Source organism: Pseudonaja textilis, chromosome Z (assembly GCF_049901715.1).
Source record: "Pseudonaja textilis isolate UNSWEBS1 chromosome Z, rPseTex1.2, whole genome shotgun sequence".
Taxonomy (NCBI): domain Eukaryota; kingdom Metazoa; phylum Chordata; class Lepidosauria; order Squamata; family Elapidae; genus Pseudonaja; species Pseudonaja textilis.
In genome coordinates, this window is record NC_142008.1 from 781,267 (window position 1) to 798,200 (window position 16,934).

General features: G+C 48.0%; 1 protein-coding gene across 2 annotated transcripts; it reads right to left on the reverse strand.

Moving 5' to 3' along the window:
- Positions 1-3,462: 3,462 nt before the first annotated feature.
- On the reverse strand, positions 3,463-16,395 carry TBRG4 (transforming growth factor beta regulator 4). Of its 2 annotated transcripts, XM_087918412.1 has the most exons (8): positions 16,181-16,342; positions 14,521-14,586; positions 11,066-11,474; positions 9,938-10,261; positions 9,491-9,662; positions 7,271-7,428; positions 5,693-5,803; positions 3,463-3,604 (listed from the first exon to the last, which is right to left on the reverse strand). In XM_087918412.1, exons 3-8 carry the CDS (start codon positions 11,459-11,461, stop codon positions 3,554-3,556), a joined length of 1,212 nt encoding a protein of 403 aa, XP_087774538.1. In that variant the 5' UTR covers positions 11,462-11,474; positions 14,521-14,586; positions 16,181-16,342; the 3' UTR covers positions 3,463-3,553. The 2 variants fall into 2 exon arrangements, with proteins under 2 accessions (XP_087774538.1, XP_087774537.1); XM_087918411.1 differs by lacking the exon at positions 14,521-14,586 and having other exon boundaries at positions 16,181-16,395.
- Positions 16,396-16,934: the final 539 nt, after the last annotated feature.

Genomic DNA, 16,934 nt, shown 5'->3' on the forward strand with positions numbered 1-16,934 from the left:
TACACATATTATTATTATCGGGTTAGAAATAAACACACACAGGCTATACACACACACACAGGGGGGCTAAATAGATAAACATACAACACAGCTAAAATATAAACATATTAAATACAGCTAAACAGAGACACACACACACACACACACACACACATTACCGCTAGACACACACACACACACACACACACAGCACAACATTATTGTTAAACAGATATTATTGTTAAATAGATACACACACACACACACACACAACACGGCAGCTAAATAGACACACACAACAACACACACACAACACACACACACACCCATCGGCCCTTTTCCTCTTGGCGCTGAGACAAGCCGGGGCTTATGCTTCAAGGCCCCCATGAAAAGTGGGGTGTGTGTGTGTGTGTGTTGGTTTTTTTTTGGGGTGGTACACACGTGAAATAAGAGGGAGGGGTCTGGCATGAACCTCTCAGCCGACCTCACAGAGTTCTCCTGTCCTCCTTCAGTGGGGGGGAGAGGGAGAGGGAGAAAGTGGGTGGACTGATGACCTTCACTTGAGCCGACGGGCTCGATCTGAGCCTGGACGGAGGTCACGACCTGGGTGGGAGGGGGTCCTATCCTGGCTGGGCCAATCTGGGGGTGAGGGGAGGAGGGAGGGGAGGAGGGGGAGGAGGGAGGGGAGGGAGGGGAGGTCGCGACAGCCCAAATGGCGTCCGGCCTGCAGGTGGGTTTGACAGAGGGGAGGGTGGCGGTTCAGGCCCAGGCCAGCAAGGCCTGCCCCACTTGAGATTGGGGTGACTATAACTCCCAGAAGTGCCTCATTTGAGTGGTAGAAGGACGGGAGGTGTGCCCTCCCATTTTGGTCCTGAAGGATTAGGTCTATGCTGTTTCTTGTCTCTCTTCTTCTCCTTCTCTCTCTCTTTCCCCTCTCTTTCTTTCCCTCCTGAGTCCCTCCTTCCTTCCTTCCTTCCTTCCCTTCCTTCCTCTCCCTCCTTCCTCCTCCCTCCTTTTCTACCCTGTCCTTCCTTCCCTTCTCCCTGCTCCCTCCTCCTTCCTGCCCTTTCCTTTCTATCCTTCTTCCTTCCTTCCTCTCTCCCTCCCTCCCTCTCCTGCCCTCTTTCTATTCTGTCCTTCCTTCCCTTCCTTCCTTCCTCCCTCCCTCTCCTGCCCTCTTTCTATTTCCTGTCCTCTCCTTCCTTCCTTCCTTTCTTCCTTCCTTCCTTCCTTCCTTCCTTCCTTCTTTTCTTCCCTTCCTTCCTCTCCTCCCTCCCTCTCCTGCCCTCTTTCTATTTCTGTCCTTCCTTCCTTCCTTCCTTCCTCCCTTCCTTCCTCTCCTCCCCTCCCTCTCTGCTTCCTTTCTATTTCTGTCCTTCCTTCCTTCCTTCCTTCCTTCCTTCCTTCCTCTTCCTTCTTTTCTTCCCTTCCTTCCTCTCCTCCCTCCCTCCTCCTGCCCTCTTTCTATTTCTGTCCTTCCTTCCCTTCCTTCCTTCCTTCCCTTCCCTTCCTCTCCTCCCTCCCTCTCCTGTCTTTTTCTGCCTCTGTCCTTCCTTCCCTTCCTTCCTCTCCTCCCTCCCTCCCTGCCCTCCTTTCATTTCTGTTCTTCTTCCTCCCTTCCTTCTTCCTTCCTTCCTTCCCTTTCTTCCCTTCCTTCCTCTCCTCTCCTCTCCTGCCCTCTTTCTTTTCTGTCCTTCCTTCCTTTTCTTCCTTCCTTCTTCCCTTCCTTCTCTCTCCTCCCTCCCTCCTGCCCCTCTTTCTTCATTTCTGTCCTTCCTTCCTTCCTTCCTTCCTTCCTTCTTTCCTTCCCTCCTCCTTTCTCCTTCCTCTTTCTCTTTCTGTCCTGTCCTCCCCTCTCTGCCCTTCTTCCTTCCTTCCTTCCTTCCCTTCTTCCCTCCCTCCCTCCCTCTCTCCTGCCCTCTTTCTATTTCAATCCTTCTTCCTTCCTTCCTCTCCTTCCCTCCTTCCTTCCCTTCCTTCCTTCTATTCCCTCCCTTCCTTCCATTTCTTTCCTTCCTCCCTTCCTTCTTTCCTTCCTTCTTTCTGTTTCTGTCCTTCCTCTCCTCTCCTCCCTTTCCTGCCCATTCTGTCCTTCCTTCCTTCCTTCCTTCCTTCCCTTCTGTTTCCTTCCTTCCTTCCTTCTTCTCTCCTCCCTCCCTCTCCTGCCCTTTTTCTATTCTGTCCTTCCTTCCTTCCAGCCTTCCTTCCTTCCCTTCCTTCCTCTCCTCCCTCCCTCTCCTGCCCTCTTTCTATTTCTGTCCTTCCTTCCTTCCTTCCTTCCTTCCTTCCTTCCTTCCTTCCTTCCTTCTCTTTTTCTTCCTTCCTTCCTCTCCTCCCTCCCTCTCCTGCCCTCTTTCTATTTCTGTTCCTTCCTTCCTTCCTTCCTTCCTTCTTTTCTTCCCTTCCTTCCTCTCCTCCTCCCTCTCCTTGCCCTTTTTCTATTTCTGTCCTTCCTTCCTGTCCTTCCTTCCTTCCTCCTCTCCTCCCTCCTCTCCTTCTGCCCTCTTTCTATTTCTGTCCTTCCTTCCTCCTCCTTCCTTTCTTTCTTTCACCCTTCCTTCCTCTCTGCCTCTTTCGGTTTCTGTCCTTCCTTCACTTTCCTTCCTTCCTTCCTTCCTTCCCTTCCTTCCTCTCCTCCTCCCTCTCCTTGCCCCCTCTTTTCTATTTGCTGTCCCTCCTTCCTTTCCTGAATTGGCTTCCGCTATCCTTCCTCCTCCCTCCCTCTCCTGGTCCCTCTTCGTCTCCACTTTCTGTCCTTCCTTCCTTCGCCTTCCTTCCTTGACCTTCCTCTCCCTCCCCCCTCCCTCTCCCTCGCCCTCTTTTTCTATTTCTGTCCTTCCTTCCTTCCTTCCTTCCTTCCCTTTTTCTTCCCCTCCCTCCCTCTCCCCTCTTAACCCTCTTTTCATTTCTGTCCTTCCTTCCTTCCTTCCTTCCTTCCTTCATATTCCTTCCTTCCTTCCTTCTTCCTTCCTTTTCCTATCTCCTCCCTTCCTTCCTGCCCTTCCTTCTTCCTTCTTCCTTCCTTCCTTCCTTCCCCTACCACCATGCCGAGAAGCATTTCAACCACTGTGGTGATCTTTGCGATCGATCTTGGCCCGACTGGGAAGAGGGAGAGATGAAAACTAAGACCCCATAAAGACCAGCTGCATTTCCCTTCGCAAAGTGACTATTACGCCGACATACAGCTGTCCTTCTTGTTTTCCGGGTCATGGCCGATTTGGGCCGATTTTTCCCTGCCGAAAAGGGCCATAAACAGCCTGGACAAACAGCTTAACGAAAATGGCCAGTCTGAGCTGAAAAATGGCCCGAAAAATGGCTGTTATTGGGCTGTTTGTGGGGCCTTTTGCCAGTTTCAGCCGTTTCAAGCCAGCCTGGAAAATAGCCCCCAAATGACCAAAAGTAGCCCAAACCGCCTCCAAACTCGAAACCTGAATCCCACCTCTGCCCGAAAAAAACCCATCCTCGGACTTCCATTCTTACATACCAAAGAAACTGGAGAAAAAATTTGGGCAGCAAAACCATCCTGAAATGGACAGCTCTGCTTGCTGCAGACGCTACTTGACAGACCAGGTGATCAGCAGGAAGAGTTGAGACTGCCCAGCTGACCGTCCAGGATGTGGTGGCTCTGAAAGAAAAGACAAGGGGAAGAAAGGTTGGGGAGGGGTGTCGAGAGAAGGATGCCCTCCCTACCTATTAGGATCAATACGAAAGAACAAAAAAAAAGCTGAAATAGCCTGGGGCGATAAGACCCCCAGTCAGGTTGACTAAACAGCCAGGAGTTTCAGGGCTAGCGGACTCGAACTCCAGCCTTGGTTCCTCATTTAAGCAAGGTCCCCTCAGACAAATTGGTGTTCTACCCCTGTTCTGTCCTATTTGGTCAAGCCTAACAATACAAGATTGGTCGAACAATATAATAATGTGAAAAACCCATAAAAATACCATGCTTCTACTCAGATACCACGTACCATACAGTATACTATAAAATCCTTCAACCAGTGCAACAACACTATATACTGCTGTCTCACACTTAGCCCATGGCAGTATTAACAATGAGGCATAATTAGGTCTGAATCCGCCTGGTATTGGCCACAAACCAGACCAGGTAAACGGTATTACAGCACTGTACTAACCAGTACCACAACGCCATACGCCAATGGTTCAATACTGACACCTACAGCACCAGAGCAATTGGTGTACTCTACCTCCCTGACTCCTGTTGTATTTACAAGACATACATACATAGTTAAACAATACAATTCAATATTATACAATACTGTGCAATTCCATGCTAAACAATACTATCCTCCGTATACTATCGTCGTATACTTAAATCTAAACTTGCACCCAATATTCTCTATATTATATACCATGCAATACTATACAATACGATACTATGCTATGTTGCAGTATACTATACTACACAATACTTGACGGTATTATGCGGCCTGTCAATACTGTAATGCTATACTATGTATTCAATACACACATAAAGTCTATCTGGCCATGTGCCCGCTGTACTTGCAGTACCGTACTATGTGTATGCTAGTGCCTAATTATTACTGAGCTTATACTGTAAGTCTAAATACTCACGGTATTCACTGTACAATACTACTGTATAATACAGTATAGAATACAATACTGTACTGTACAATATATCTTATGGAATACCTTACTATATCATACTATATAATACTAAACAATACTATACAATATATTATACGATAAAATACTACAGTATGCTGTACAATATTATACCATACTATATAATATTATACTATACTATATAATACTGTTTCCCTGAAAATAAAACCCAATTGGAAAATAAGCACTAATGCATTTTTTGGAGCCAAAATTAATGTAACACCAGGTCTTATTTTCACGGAAACACAGCACTATACAATACTATGCTATACAATATAATACAATACTGTGTACACGATACATTATTACAACTGTGCTCTACTGTACTATATATAATACAATACTACACTTCTTTGTACTACAGTATACACTTCAATACTATAGTATAGAATACGTACCCTAGAATACCATACTATACTATATACTAAATAATACTATAAAATATAATGTACTATACAATACTATACTACGCTGTACTATAGCATACTTTACTATAGCATACTTTATAATATAGTACTCTACAGTACTGTACTATAATGCACAATACTATCGTATAGTATAGTATACTATGCTATACTATAAAGTATTGTACTATACCAGGAATCAGCAACCTGTGGCTCCGGAACCGCATGTGGCTCTTTCAATCCCTCTGCTGCGGCTCCCTGCCACCGATGGGCTCCACGATTGAATGGGCTTTCGGTTAGGACAGGTAGAGGAAAAAGGATGCTGCGCTAGGAGGAGACTCTATGGTGGGGGTACCGGATTTCTGGTCAGCAGAGGAAAAAGGATGCCGCGCTAGGAGGAGACTCTATGGTGGGGAAACTGGACTGAATTGAACAGGGGTGCTTCCAGGTAGGATGTTTGTGGACCTTTGTGAGTGTTTAATGTTGCCGATTCCTATACTATACTGTACAATACTATGGTATGCTATAGCTATGTATTGGTTCTACCTAAAGTATTTTTAATCAGTAAAACATTTTCAACACCTAGGTTTCATTCCAGCTTCATCCACAGTCTGTGAGCAGCCCCAAGACCTCGCGACTGACAAAACAGACAACACACAAAGAATCACCTTGGTGTAAAAGTCCTCTTTGTTGCTTGGCTGGAAATTCAAGCGGGCATAAGAAATGAGAAGATTAACCAGTTGGCTGAGAGTAAATTTCTTGCTATTGTGGATGAAGTACTGAGGAGGGGAAAAAAAAAAAGGAAGAAGAATTAGGAATTTTCCAACCCGCGGCAGATCAGAAAGAAAACAGCCAAAGAGAACACCGGGGGTAGATGATCCTTGATTTACAACCATCTGTTTATTGACCGTTCGAAGTTACGATGGAAATGCAAATGAGCCGTTCTCACTCTTACGACCGTTGCAGCATCCTCATGGTCATGTAATCAAAGTTTTGGACGTTTGGTAACTGGCTTGTATTTACGACAATTGCAACGTCCCGTGATCCCCTCTGGCCACCTTCCGGACAAACCAAGTTAACGGGGGAAGCCAGGTTCGCCAACTAGCTTAACAACAGAGGGGCGCCAGGAAGATCAGAAAAGGGGGTGAAACTCAATGTCTCGCTTAAGCGACAGAAATGTTGGCCTCAATGTTGGCCGTAAATCGAGGACTACCTGTATTGCCATCCTTTTTTTTAAAAGCCCATTCATATCAACAATCCCATGGAGAAAAATAAGACACTCAGAGGTAGGATTCTACCAGTTCACCTGAACCGCTAGTTCTGGTGAGCTGCCTTTTCCTGCGCTTTATTTTCCTGTTTTTTAGAACAAGCTGATACAGCAGAAGGTAAGTAACTGAGTCAAAAATGGGCTTTCCTAAATGTAGAGCACGCGCTCACTGAACCTGAATATGCTTCTAATTTCCCACCCACATTGTTCAAATCAGCGTGGCAATTTCAAGAGGAGGGCACTACAATCCCCAGAATTCCATGCAATCCACCCACCTTCAAGGTGCACCAAGCTCAAGCTGGCTGTGGAATTCTGGGAGTTGAAGTCCATCCATCTTGAAGGGGCCAAGCTTAGAGGTGACTGTGGAATTCTGGGAGTTGAAGTCCACCCTTCTTGAAGGTGCCAAGCTTAGAAGTGGCTGTGGAATTCTGGGAGTTGAAGTCCACCCTTCTTGAAGGCACTAAGCTTAGAGGTGACTGTGGAATTCTGGGAGTTGAAGTCCACCCTTCTTGAAGGTGCCAAGCTTAGAAGTGGCTGTGGAATTCTGGGAGTTGAAGTCCATCCATCTTGAAGGGGCCAAGCTTAGAGGTGACTGTGGAATTCTGGGAGTTGAAGTCCATCCATCTTAAAGCATGCCAAGGTTGACCAACACTGGATTGGAGGCCCACCACTAGACAAATGCAGATTCCATTCAATCCACCAAAAAGATTGAATTGGATCTGGAAGCACCACCTCTGGATTTCTCTCCGTTGACTTGCTTTCTTCCGCTAACCCTGAGGTCCACAACCCCAGGTCCACAGGCCGGTCCTTTGGCAATTGGGGCATGCAAGTGGCGGCCGCGTATCTAAATCCATCCCATTTCTAAAACCATCCCATTTCCCCCACCACCACCATCAGCAGAAGCATGGAGGACCTGATCTGAAGATCCTTCCCCCATCCCCACCCCCGTGGCTTTTCCTCCCTTCCCACTGGAGCTCACCTCCGCAGAGGCCTCGAAGAATGGCAGGTTTAACCATTTGAGATAGGAGAAGGACTTCACACAACGGACCACGTCAGTCGGAGGCAACTCGGGGACATGGGGCAGGAGGTCCGAGCAGATCTTCTGGAACATCTGAGTCTGGTGGAAATTCAGCTTCCCTTTCAGGGGAAGAGACAGAAGGTGGAAGTCAAAACCCAAAACGGACGTGGACACCCCCAAAGGGAGAAGGTCTTCTTGTTTGTCCAAGGTTGTCCCATCCCTGGTGAAGCTCAGACCCAACACCTCAAGATTAAGAGACCTGGAATTTTTCTTTCCATTTCATAAAATTTGGGCCAAACTAGGGCACTGGGTGGACCAATAGGGCCAGTGGTGGGGTTCAACCGGTGTAACAATCGGTTCGGTGGTCGTGCACACAGCTTTTGAAAAACGCCCATGTTCAGCTCTAAAACTGACTTTCGGCTGCAGCCCCGGTGAGTAAAACAGCTGAGGTGCAGCACTCTGCTGTGCCGCACGGATCAGCTGAGCAGCAAAACGCAAAAATATAGGACAGACCAGGGGAGGGGAGGGTGGTATGGCCAACTAACTGCTGTAACAACCGGTTCGCTCAGACCTGTCCAAACTGGCTGAATCTTCACCACCACCTCCCTTGGTATTTTTGGCGACCGCAACAGCGCCCGGGTACATTGCCATTCATTCAGAAGATAGGGCATAATCGGTCATTAATTAAAAAAGTAGCCGCCAGGATTAGTTGTCTAAGGCTCCCACCGAGCATAGGCCCTGTTAGGAATACCAAGATTACCTAACATAGTTTGGGTAAAATAATATATATAAACTATGCTAGTAAGTTTAAGTGTGTGTCCCTTTAAATCGCAAAGCATGTAATTTTGGGTGCGGTTGTGAAACCGCCATAAGAGGGAGCAAGAGAATGTGCTGGATTGCTGACGATTGCTGGATTGCTGGTTTGCTAACTGCGTGTTCCCTGCTGCTGAGTTTTTGAACGTCGAAGGAAGAAAGGAGGTTTGACTTATTCATATCTCTACTGCGAGGAGATATATTACTGGACCGATATTTGTAAGTTTACTGACCTCTTTTTCGACACCGGACTTTGCAACTGAATAATCCCTGGACGGATTGAACTAGTAAATGACATATGGACTGTTTGACTATGCTAAAACTCTTACTGGAATAAACTATTTAACTAGCACAGTGTATCTGTTTTACTGAGTGTAAGCTACAAAAACGTTTATCTCACATATTTTGCCTGCCTGACTGACTGCACATTCTGCTGGGGTGTATCCCTAACAGGCCCCAACCCTCTTGATGGGGGATGATGGGATTTGGAGACCAGCCCAGCTGGAAGGCACTGGGATGGGGCAGGCGGAGCTCATATCTCCTATCTAAGTCCTCCCATCTCTCAACGGCCAACAAAGGTCTAAACTCCACAACCCATCCGCTCTGCGGCTGCTTGCCAACCTCAGGTGACACCCGAAACCACATGTAGTCCTTGTTCAGTGACCATTTGTAGTTACAACAGCACGAAACAAAAATAACTTGGTGACTGTTTTTCATGCTTACAACAGTCCCATTTGGTAAAACTCGTATTTATGATGGGTCACAGCGCCCCGCCGAGGTGATCCTCTTTAGCGACCTTCCAACCAGCAAAGCCAATGGGGATGGAGCCAGATTCACTTAATGACTGTGTCCAAGGGATTCGCTTAACAAATGCAGCAAGGAAAGTTGTGTACTAGGGTAAAACTCACCCCAAGGTTTCACTTAGCGACCAACATTTAGGGCTCTATTGTGGACATCAACTGACGATGGACGGGATTCACTTAACGGTGGCAAAGAAAAGGGGTCCCATAGGGTGAAACTCACTTAATAACAGTCTCACTTAGCGACAGGAACGTCAGCCTCGATTGAGATTTTCATAAAGGGAGAATTAGCTTTTATCCAAATTATTCCTGGGCACTTTTTATTTTCAAAAGCCCAGGAAGAGAAGACTTACAATGGTTCGTTTAGCGACCATCCGAAGTCGCAAAACAGGACCCGGGAAAAAACTCCCGAATTTCCTTGCTCGGCCGCGGAAATGCAGACGATCCCATTTAGCAGCTTTGAGTTGAGGGCAAAACTCTGGATTCGGCCAATTCTCCCGACGAATCCAAATTTTCCCGGAAAAGATGTTTGTGTGTGGGGTGTGTGTGGAAATAAGAGATTGCTCACCGAAGGCGAACGCCAAATCCAGGAGGATATCCGGCTTGACAGCAAAATGCTTCTGGACAAAATGGTAGCTGATGGCTCGAAGGAGCGGCAAGGAACGGAGATTTTGTTGGGCTAAGACGACGGCAAGCCTCCGGATGTCCTCGGGAGAGAAGTGGGCAGCTAGCTCCAGGCTCTGCGGGGAGGAGATCCGTTTAGCGCCGGGAGCAAAGAGGACCACGGGTGGGGAGGGGGGGAAGAGGCAGAGAGATTGGGGGGATGGAGGATTATGAAACGTCTGCAAAGAACCACCCAGCTCAGAGACCACCAAGGACCCCGCAGTCCTCCTCCTCCTTCTCCCTCTTCCTCCTCCTCTCCAGAAATCCCACATCTTCACAGCACCGATGGCCGTCACCTGGTCGGGCCACCAAAATGTTCATCAGAAAAGACCGCCCCACTGCTCCGGCTTACCTTATCCTCCAGCCGCTCCCGGAGTTGTGGCGAGAGGTATTCCTGTTTGGCCATGAGCAAGGCAATGGTCTGCGCATCTTCGATCTCGGCCCAGCGCATCTCCAGCTGGGCCAAAAGCTCAGTCAGCAGCTCGTGGGGTTTCTCCCTAGGGACGCAGGCAGCCAGGGAAGCGGCCAGGGAAGCCAGGCGCCGGTAGGAGAGTCCGCGTAGGCGCCAGCGCAGCTCCAGCTCGGCCGAGCACAACTCCTTCTGCTGGGGGCTGACCCCCAAAAAGTAAAGGCTCTTGAGGAGATTGATCAATGCTGGGTCATGGAGCCGGGAGGCCTGTGGGCCGGAGGGACGAAGAGCATAAATGTATTTATTTATTTATTAACTTTTCTCCGGGGCATCCTTGACTTACGACGGCTCGTAGAGCAACCGAAGTGGCAAGACGGGATCGGGGAAAAAACAGGACTGAGCCTACCTAAGGCGGGACTAGAACTCCCTGTCACCTCGTGATTGGGCCAAAGTCAGCCAACTGGCTTTCGTGCCTAAGGCGGGACTAAACACATTGTCACCATATGATTGGCCCAACGTCACCCAGCCAGATTTCCTGCATAAGGCAGAACCCCCTGGTCTCCTTGTGATTGGCCCAAAGTCACCCAGTTGGCTTTCATGCCTAAGGCGGGACTAGAACTCCCTGTCACCTGGTGATTGGCCCAAAGTCACCCAGTTGGCTTTCATGCCTAAGGCGGGACTAGAACTCCCGTCTCCTGGTGATTGGCCCAAAGTCACCCGGTTGGCTTTCATGCCTAAGGCGGGACTAGAACTCCCCATCTCCTGGTGATTGGCCCAAAGTCACCCAGTTGGCTTTCATGCCTAAGGTGGGACTAGAACTCCCTGTCACCTGGTGATTGGGCCAAAGTCAGCCAACTGGCTTTCGTGCCTAAGACGGCACTAGAACTCACTGTCACCATGTGATTGGCCCAAAGTCACCCAGGTGCCCTTTATGCTAAGATGGAACCAGAAAAAGGCATCTGACAGGGTTGAGACTTCCAATCTAAACCCAGCCACCTATTAGAACTGACTTCTTCCGGCCTGGAAAGACAAGCTACCAGGACCTCCAGCAGGTTCTGGCTCACAACCCACCTCCTTGTATGTGTGATGGAGCAGCTGTTGAAAACGTTTATCCTTCAAGATAGCCTTGTGGTCCAGTTTGAGCTGCGAGGCCAGGTGGGATAAGCGTGTGATCAGGAGGGCGGCCTGGTTCCCGCTGATGTCGTGCAGATGTTCCGGAGCGAGGAGTTCCTCCATGCTGGATGACACCATGATGAGGTCTTCCCACCTGGGGGGCTTCTCCGGGGTTTTGCTCTCCAGCTCCTTCACGGAGAAGCGGTCGGCCACTTGCGAGAGGTTGTAAGTGGTCCTCAAGGCGAAGGGAGGCCTTTTGGACCACGGGGCCTGGGACAACGGACCAGCTTGGTGGCCCAAGGAGGAGACGGTTCTGTAAAGCCAACACCAGCGGTGCATCAGCCTGGCCGCCATCTTGCTGGGAAGTCTGCAGGGAAGGGGTGGAGAGGGGAGGGATTAGCCTTGATTATCAAGACGGGGAAGGCAAACGCTTTGCGTATAAACGGAGAGCAAACTCCCAATTCCTCATAGAACTGATGAGGTTCCCTAGTTGGGTCATGAAATGTCCGCAAGAAACCACCAAACTCCTAAGTCCTAAGGTCCTTCCTCCTCCAACCCCATTCCCTTCTACTGTTGATGACGTTCCCTGGCTGGGTCATGAGACGTCTGCAAGGAAGCCACCCGCAGAGAGCATCAAGGACCTCACAATTCCCTCCCTCCCTTCCTTCCTTCCTTCCTTCCTTCCCTTCCCTTCCCTTCCTTTCCTTCCCTCCTTCTAGCACTGATGGTGTTCCCTGGCTGGGTCATGAGACGTCTGCAAGGAAGCCACCCGCAGAGAGCATCAAGGACCTCACAATTCCCTTCCTTCCTTCCTTCCTTCCTTTCTTCCTTCCCTTCCCTTCCCTTCCGTTCCCTTCCCTTCCCTCCTTCTAGCACTGATGGTGTTCCCTGGGTGGGTCATGAGACGTCTGCAAGGAAGCCACCCACCTCAGAAAGCACCCAGGATCCCACAATCCTCTCCACAACCGCCCCTTCCTTCAAGCCCTGATGATGTTCCCTGGTTGAATCAAACAGTGGCACACCCAATCAAGCGAACATAAATATTCTCAATCAGAATAGAGCTGGGAGGGACCTCGGAGGTCTTCTAGTCAGCGGTCGCCAACTGGTGGGCCGCGGTCCACTGGTGGGCCGTGAGAAAATTTTGGTGGGCCGCAAAGAAATCTCACCCCCAGAACACCCCCCCAAAGCAATTAATCCAGGCTGCGCAGAAACACAAGTCTGCCCCGCCCACATGGCCCGCGGGAACCCTCCCCGCCCACTCACTCCTTACCCAGTAAACTTGTCTGCTAAGTTGCTATTTTTCCTTTTTCCGACCATCATCTGTTCTGCTGTGCCGGGAGATTTAGATTAGCTAGGAAGCAGGAAATGGCTGGGTTTCTTGCTTTCTAGCTAGTCTTTTAGATGTTCGGCTCTGCTTTTAAGCACAGCCGAACCTCCCTTAGGACTGAAGGTTCTAAAGCTCACGGCAAACAAATTTTATGTGACACACTGAGCTAGCCGATGGCAAATGGATAGATCACTGAATGATTCTGTGAGCAACTCAATCTGCCTGCCTGCTTTGCCTGATTTTGGGTAAAAGTTGCTTTTTTATAAAAAAAAATCATTATTTACATACATGGTGTGTTGTGAGTTCATTTTATGAGTTTGCTTGCAAGCAAATGTTATGTGACAGACTAAGCTAGCCAATGGCAGATAGATAGATCTCTGAATGAATCTGTGATTCTGTGAGCAACTCATAGAATCACATCAACTATGCCTGCCTGCTTTGTCTGATTTTGGGTAAAAGTTGTTCTTTTTAATTAAAAAAATCAATATTTATATAAATATATTATTTACATACAAGCCATGCCCAGTCAGTCACATGACCGCCAAGGCACACCCACAAATTAGGCCACGCCCACAGAACCGGTTGGTGGTCCCTGGGATTTAAAATTATGAGTTTGGTGGTCCCTGCGGTCCAAAAGGTTGGCGACCCCTGTTCTAGTCCAACCCCACTCAAGCAGGAGATAATGTATTATTTCTGATACAAAGACACCTCATTTCAACCCTAACCTGCAAATATTTGCCTTTAGGGACAAGCGACTGTCCCGTCTCTTCTTGAAAACCTCTAGTGTTGGAGCATCCATGATTTCTAGTGGCAAGCAGTTCCACTGGTTAATTGTTCTCAGTGTTAGGAAGTTTCTCCTTATTCTAGGTTGCTTTTCTCCTCGATGAGTTTCCAACCATTATTTCTTCTCTTGCCTTCTGGTGCTTTGGAAAATAAATTGACCCCGTCTTCTTTGGGGCAGCCCCTCAAATGCTGGAGTGCTGCTCTCATGTCCCCCGTACTCCTCCTTTACTCTACATTGGCCATACTCAACACCTGCCACTGTTCTTCCTACGTTTTACTCTCCAGTACTCGCCTTTCATCATCTTAAATGTTCTTCTCTGCCCTTTTCCCAAAGTCTCAACCTCTTTTTTTTGGGGGGGTGAAGGGGAATGTGGTGACCGCCCTCGATGCAGGACTCCAGGTGCGACTTTACTAAGTGGTAGTGATACTTCATGTGAGTTTCTATGCCTCTGTTTAGACAGCCAAGGATTGTCTTAGCTTTTTCAGCTGCCGTCGCATACGGCTGGCTCAAGTTTTAAGTTGTAATCCGCTCGGACTCCAAGGTCCATCTCGCAGTTAGGCCAGGTTTCACCTAATCTAACCAAAGGTGCAAGGACTTACAACCAAAATACAGTGGGACGAACCTGGTAACAGATTTTGGACAACAAAGAAAGGTAAGAAGGCATTTCATTTCAGCCCTGTTGGGTCGAGTAGGATCTCCTGCTCAAGCAAGGGGGTTGGACTAGATGACCTCTGACATCCCTTCCCATTCTGTTATTCTTTAAAGGTGTCCTGCTCAAGCAGGGGGGTTGGACTAGCCACTAGAAGATCTCCAAGATCCCTTCCAACTCTGTCATATTGGAAGAGTCTCCTGCTTGAGCAGGGGGTTGGACTAGATGACCTCCAAGATCCCTTCCAAATTTGTTATTCTGGGATTCTGTAAAGGGCTCCTGCTTGAGCAGGGAGTTGGACTATATGACCTCCGAGATCCCTTCCAACTCCGTTGTACAGATAAAATAATAATTCTTCATATTTACTACATTTGACAATCTTATATAGTTTTAGTAATACTACACATATTTTGTTGGATTAGAATCTTTCACTATCTGATTATTTGATATTTCAGTATGTTATTTTTATGCCCATCTCCATATTCTACATATCACTGCTCTTACTACAAAAAAAAACATTAATAATCATATCTGTTGTATTTAACAGACATATATTTCTAACTAGCTCAATTCCCGTACTCCGCTACGAAATTATGTGGTCAGGCTGTTTTGGGGGAGGAAAATAAGGAGAAAAAAAATCTGCTTCTGCCTACCAGCATCCATTGGTATTCATCTGGCTAGCGTCCTGTCAGCGTATGATGTTGAGGGCTGTTTGGAAACTGAAAGAGTATTTGCTGTGTGAGCAAGGACAGCAAGGAGCTCAACTATTGTGTACTAAAGCTGGTGGCTGCTGTGAAACTGAAACTCCTTTGCTTGTGTTTTGCATTTGGAAGAGATTTTTTTGCAGGTGGGGTGGGGGAGTAGAACTCCTTAGCATCAGAGCATGTTAATAATAATAATAATAATAATATAGGAAATACTAAATGCTCTGATGGTCATTTCGAAAAATCCTTTCTTAGTGAGCACCTAGAAGCCAAGAGGAACATAAGTGCCAAATTTCAAGTTTGTAGGCTTTACGGTTCTGGAGATATTGTGATGATGCATGAGGGGCATTTCGCTTTTATATATATACAGATGGAAGACGAGAAGAAAGAAGATAGTAATTCACATATTTATATTAAATTATAATCTTCCATTGTTTATCAACGTATGTACATTTGACAAGCGTATATAGCACACACCTATTTTGTTGGAATTATAATCCTTCATTATGAAAATTATTCAGTACTTCAGTATGGTGTGTTTTTATGCTGATCAAATTCTAGATCTCAATCCTATGACTAAGAACAGACTGTTAATAATCATATTCGTTACATTTCACAAAATATTGTGTGTGTGTGTGTGTGCATGTGTGATATTGATTCTATGCCTCTGACAAGCAAGGATAACGTTCGTTTTTTAGGTCATAAAAGAGTAGAACCATTTCTTGAATGACCGTTGCTACCCCGGCATTGCAAAAGAATGACTTATGACCGTGTTTCATACCAATGACCATTGTACTTCCACCACCCCATAGTCATGTGATCCAAATTCAGACACTTGGCACCCGGTTCGCATTTCGATGGTTGCAGAGTCGACCCGGGGAGGTTCACATCAATCCGCTTTTACGACTGTCTCCCCAGCAAAGTCAAGTGGGGAGGGGGAGAATTCATTTAACGTCGCATGACGCTTAAGCCGTGGCGGCGATTCACTTAACAGTGGCAAGTGAGGTTGTTAAAAACAGGGCCGAGACTCACTTAATGACAGTCTCGCTTAGGGGCAGACATTGGCAGGAGGCAATAACTGTAGTAAGTCCATGGCCGCAATCCAAAGGCAGTAATTCCCCACTGCTAAACAAGGGGGGATCATGGTCCTCGATCTTACGACTGCCACGGAACCCAAGATTTTTTTTTCCGCATCACTTGGAACGGGTCACAAAACGAAGTGTTGTAAATCGAGGACTCCCTGTAATGAATACATCATTAAGCCAGGTGGTCGTTCAGTCCACCCTGCCCCGTTTTACGACCTTGGCTTGCCTCCATCCTTAAGAGAACCCAGGAGGCTTGCTCTGCGAGAGGGCTGGACTGGATGGCCTCAGGGTGTACCCCATAGTAGGCACGTGGACCCCCAATGCCGGACGGACGGCATTGGGGGTCCACGTGCTTCGGGCGAGAGAGATGGAATATGTAGTCCAAGGAAATGGAGTCCAACCTATTGTTTTTGCATTGAGAAGAGAGATGGGCCGACGGACTGCCCCATTCCGGCCGGTTTTCCACCGGCAGCCGAGGGTGGAAAGCCTCGAGGCCCCGAGAACCATGCCCGGAGGCGGCTTACCTTCCCAGGGCCCCCGTCGCAGAGCGAGGACTGACCTCCACCCGCCGCCCGCACGTCCGCTGCGGCTCGGAAATGAGCGACACGTCGACCCCCGATGACGTCACGAGCCCGCTTCCCACCGTCGCGCGGTTTGCTCGGCCATACATCCCGGCGTCCATTTGGGGGGAAGACTTCAAATCCCAGCATTCTCAGCCATGACGATGGAGGGTGAGGGGCGCTGGGAGTTGAAGGCCTGAGCCTCTGAGGAGCCATGGTGTGAAACGGTTCTCGAAATGGATGAGCGGTTTAAGGCCAAAAACAAAACAAAACACGACCTTAGTTTAATATAGAAGTCTTCAAACCTGACAGCTTTAAGACTTCTGGACTTCAACTCCCAGAATTCCTCCTCCAGTCATGTTAGCTCAGGAATTCTGGGAGTTGAAGTCCACAAGTCTTAAAACTTGCCAAGTTTGAAGGACCTAGGCTGAGAGGACGCAGGACGCATGCGCACTAGGTAGAAAGTAAGTTTTAGGAATAAAGGATCCAGGCTGGGAAGATGTTCTCAAAGCGCATGCGCGCTTTAGGTGAGGGAAAGGGCTCAGTTTAAAAATAAAGAGCGCAATAAAGTCAGCGGCGCTTCCAGAGCGTTCAAAGGACTTCAACTTCCAGAATTCTCAGCCGTGACGACGGAGGGGAGGGACTCTGGGAGTTGAAGGCCGCTGCCTCTGAGAAGGCCACAGGTCGGGAAACAGTTAAAGCGCATGCGCATTTCAGG